Below are 4,701 nucleotides of genomic sequence, written 5' to 3'. Positions count from 1 at the left end.
ATAAGGATGTATCATGCTATAATACCATGTTTACCACAGTATTTATTGCACCTGCACAGCACGCTGTGACCGGATCATTGAGTCGGTGAATTGAGCTCAAGAGTCGATTCGCGAATGAATCAGTCAGTACGATTTGTTTGATACATTGAAAGGAACCGGCTCAAAAGAACGATTCGTTCATGACGGTCAATCGATTCTTCGGTCTTAACGATTCTTCAGAAAGACTATTGGATCATGGATGAATATTTCACTTTAAAACAACTATTTACTCCACATTGGCAGCTGCAACTATCCATAAAACTATAACTACAGCGTCGATTGACACCTAGTGGCTGTTTGTGCGTAATTATAATGCGCACTTCAGTTAAACCTCCTACAGGCAGGTGGCGCCAGAGCCGCGGTAAAACAATTCACTGTAAAGAATCCTCCGCAGAAGCAGCGGGTGACAGAGAGGAAGATGGCGGCGACGGTGCTGCTGAGGTCGCTCTCCAGACTCGGACGTCCTTTAGTGCTGTTAAATAGTAATGTCAGCACTCCAGCCTGTGTTCTGCTTCAGAAGAGGTACACACATTGTAGCCGTTTATACAGTGTTGTTAAAAAAAATGGATTTAGTTTGTTAGCGGCTTGCTAATGGCAGTGTTATTGGGGTTAGATGACCACTGTCTATACATTGAAATGTATAGTATTACTAAACTGCCCTTTTCAAATTCTAATTATTGCACGACAATATTTGTTAATTCTTTTCCCCCTCCACCAATGTTTTGATCAACTGCTAAAAGGAGCATGAAGCTGGTTTGGATGAAACATGAGCAGTAAAGAAACAACCGTTTCACAATTTCACTTGTATATCATGGCTTTAAGATCTACTTGGACATCTGCTTTGCTTTGCATTATTTGTTTTGAAATGGCCACCAACGCAAACATCTCAACACCTCCAGATAAAGTGGGCCAGAAATGACTGAAGCCACACATACAAATGTATAAATGTCATTGCACTAAATAACAAAATATCAGACCAATTTGCATTTCTTTCAAAGTAATAAAGCACAAACATCATTTTCCAGTAAACATTTCACTCAAACAGGTTTTGTTGCTTTTTAAAGTCATTAAAAAAAAAAAAAGATTGCATTAGGTAATTCATTAATTTTAAGTGTTGCTTGCAGATATATAGTGATGCCACTGTGTACAGTAAATGCTGACACCTTGTAACTTGCAAATTCACACGTCTTGTTCTTGAAATTTGAGCGGAAATCTGTGTGCATTATGTGTGCAAATCAATGACACAGCTGTATTTCAGGCTGAAGCAATGGCAGCCAGATGTGGAGTGGGCAGAGCAGTACTCTGGAGCTGTGATGTATCCCAGTGTCATCACTGAGAAATGGGCACCTCCACCTTGGAACGGTTGGTTTCATTTTGGCCTAGTGACTAACATATTAACAGTTCAACCAACCACAACATCAAAAAAATATCTTCATCTTTTTCAGACAAGGACCTACCAGCAGAGAAGGAGGTGTCCAACCTCACCATCAACTTCGGGCCTCAGCACCCAGCGGCTCATGGAGTGCTGCGTCTGGTGATGGAGCTCAGCGGAGAGTCAGTGAAGAAATGTGACCCTCACATCGGACTCCTGCACCGTGGCACTGAGAAACTGATTGAGTACAAGACTTATTTACAGGTAATTAAAGACTACAGCCGCTAATGGCTGACACTATATTATCAGATGCTTACTGGTTAACACATAGCAACTTAATTCACACGATATTGCATAGCAAATCTCGACTGCCTAATTTTTTTTTATGTAGTTGCAAAATGGAACCATGTTCTTGCTCAGTTCTTTATAGAAAATTATAAGTATGTCCAACTTTATCCACATACATACAGCATACTTGCGTAGGGCAATATATACTATATAGCATACCTCAAATGTTTAATTGCTCTAATCTACTAAATGTGACTATAAGGTATGTAGACATTGTAAACATTAACATTATGATTTTTTGTAAAGCCTTGACTTGAATTCAGTAAATTTCAGCATTTTTTACATACTCTTAAAATTTAAGTACTCATGTACTTAACATAGCATAGGGTTAATAGTTGGTCTGAATGGGTGCTACACAGTGATATATACATGGACTGGTTAACAAGTGTTTTGTGTCATTGCTGCTAGCATTCTGTTAATTCATACATGGCTGAGAAGCTGAAATATCCTTTTCATACTGCATCTATTTTGTGTTTTGCTGGGCTTCATATGTTTGTGTGCTGTTAGACTGGTGTTTCTTTAGTTATTTAGCTGTTTAGAATTGTTGCCTAGTGGTGCAAATATATCTTCTGATTTAATTTCAGTTCTGTAGCTCAGATAGTAAAGTATTTCAGCTATTGATAAAATGTATACCTTTAATGTGATATATGTCACTGTGGATAAAAGTCTTTGCCAAATACATTAGGTTAAACATAAATTTCAGAAATGTTATGCTTTACATCACAAACTTATGGCTGTCTTATGCAAGGCTTAAGCTGTCATAACTGTGCTGTTATAAGAATCAATATGTTTTGTGCTGTTGTCTGTGATGAAGTGTTATTTGCTGTAATGTTGTCTTGTGTGTTTGTGTTGCTGCAGGCACTTCCATACTTCGACAGGCTTGACTATGTGTCAATGATGTGTAATGAGCAGGCATATTCTCTAGCCGTAGAAAAGCTTCTTAACATTCAGGCTCCACCACGCGCACAGTGGATTAGAGGTGAGGAACAAAACTAAAATGCTTTCGATCTGATTTACACTTATCAATTTTAAATTGGGTTAAATTTGTTTTAAATAATACCTAACTAGCTGTATCAGCTGCATAAATGTGTTATTGTATATGGCCTCTGCAGTGCTGTATGGCGAGATGACCCGTATCCTGAACCACATTATGGGCATCACCACCCACGCCCTTGACATCGGAGCCATGACCCCCTTCTTCTGGATGTTTGAGGAGAGAGAGAAGGTAACAACTTTCTTTTGCACTTCATCGAACAGAAAACCAAATGGAAGTTAAATATATGCATTTTGTTGGACATTAAATGTGTGTTGAAAATGCTACATGTAACACATAACCGTGTATGTGCTTTTGTTTGTTATTTGTGTGGAACCTAGTTACCATTGAATTGGTTGATATCTTGCAGATGTTTGAGTTCTATGAGAGAGTGTCTGGAGCCAGGATGCACGCCGCATACGTCAGACCCGGCGGAGTTCATCAGGTACGCTTTGATTAAAAACGATCTTTCTAAATGAAAAGTCCTTTTCTGGTTATGCTGATATCTTCATAAAATTGCGGATCATTTTTGTTGCAGGACTTGCCTCTTGGTCTCATGGATGACATCTATGAATGGTGCAAGAACTTCTCTATTCGCATTGATGAACTTGAGGAGGTATGTAGACCGAAATGCAACCAGTAGGCTGCATTTACACTTGCACAAAAAAATTTTTTTTTTTTTGCTCACATTTGACACAGATCAGAATTTGTTGCACACGTGTAAACACGAAAAATTTGTGCGAGATCCAATTTTTTCACATCCGATCTGAGCCACTTTTAAATGTGGTTTTAAATCAGATACATATCTGATATCTGCACATCCAACCTATGTCTAAACACACATATCCGATTCCCCTCAGAACTCCAAGCCAACACAATGCGAGGGCAACACATTCGCCCAAAATATTGTTTTAATGCTGGCATGCTGTATGTGCTAACATTTTATTGAGGTGGGAACTTTACAAGTAAGAAATTGCGCAACATTCAGGAGCTGGTTTTCAACCCCTGCCCCATGAATTTTATAAATACAAAAGCTTTACTGTTGAAAGTGAAATTCTATATTTGACCCTAACTCTAGCACTCTCTATTCTAATTCTATTTTATCTATTTGTTTTCTTTTTTTTTTGTTTTAATTAAAAAAAAAAACTCTTTACCATTTAAGGCAAGGCAAGTTTATTTATATAGCACATTTCATACACAATGGTAATTCAAAGTGCTTTACATAAAAGAAAGTTGTAAAAATAATCACAACAATAAAACAAGGAATTTAAAAACTTTGAAAATGATTTAAAAATTGATTTAAAATTAATTTAAAACAGTTAACAATAGAAAATGATTATACATAAAATACAGTGCAATCAGTTCGGACATTGCACAGTGCTCATTCAATAAATGCACAGCTAAACAGATGAGTTTTGAGTCTAGATTTAAATGTGACTAATGTTTTAGCACATCTGATCTCTTCTGAAAGCTGGTTCCAACAGCGGGCGGCAAAATAGCTAAAAGTGGACTCCCCTTGTTTTGTGTGAACCCTTGGTATTTCTAACTGACTCGATCCTAAAGATCTGAGTGCTCTGTTAGGTTTATATTCAGTGAGCATATCTGCAGTGTATTTAGGTCCTAGGTCATTGAGTGATTTATAAACAAGTAAAAGTACTTTAAAATCAATCTTAAATATAACTGGAAGCCAGTGTAAAGACCTGAGGACTGATGTGATATGCTCAGATTTTCTGGTTCTTGTCAGAATTCTGGCAGCAGCGTTCTGGATGAGCTGCAGCTGTCTAATGGTCTTCTTGGGAAGGCTGGTGAGGAGACCATTACAATAGTCTACCCTGCTGGTAATAAAGGCATGAACAAGTTTCTCCAAGTCTTGACTGGAAACAAAACATCTAATTCTTGCAATGTTTTT

General features: G+C 37.7%; 1 protein-coding gene across 1 annotated transcript in view; it reads left to right on the top strand.

The window, feature by feature from the left end:
• Positions 1–413: 413 nt before the first annotated feature.
• The window catches only part of LOC107683510 (NADH dehydrogenase [ubiquinone] iron-sulfur protein 2, mitochondrial), a 22,953-nt gene continuing 18,665 nt past the window's right edge, over positions 414–4,701 (top strand). Inside the window, exons 1-7 of the mRNA XM_016479566.1 lie at positions 414–561; positions 1,298–1,401; positions 1,485–1,675; positions 2,618–2,738; positions 2,872–2,984; positions 3,163–3,237; positions 3,331–3,408. Coding sequence (XP_016335052.1) covers positions 458–561; positions 1,298–1,401; positions 1,485–1,675; positions 2,618–2,738; positions 2,872–2,984; positions 3,163–3,237; positions 3,331–3,408 — 786 coding nt within the window. The 5' untranslated portion in view covers positions 414–457. The remainder of the gene's footprint in view (positions 562–1,297; positions 1,402–1,484; positions 1,676–2,617; positions 2,739–2,871; positions 2,985–3,162; positions 3,238–3,330; positions 3,409–4,701) is intronic.

The sequence above is a fragment of the Sinocyclocheilus anshuiensis genome, unplaced genomic scaffold (assembly GCF_001515605.1).
Source record: "Sinocyclocheilus anshuiensis isolate Anshui unplaced genomic scaffold, SAMN03320099.WGS_v1.1 scaffold874, whole genome shotgun sequence".
NCBI lineage: Eukaryota > Metazoa > Chordata > Actinopteri > Cypriniformes > Cyprinidae > Sinocyclocheilus > Sinocyclocheilus anshuiensis.
The sequence above is the reverse complement of the archived record's forward strand: the minus strand, read 5'-3'. Positions and strand labels throughout refer to the sequence as shown.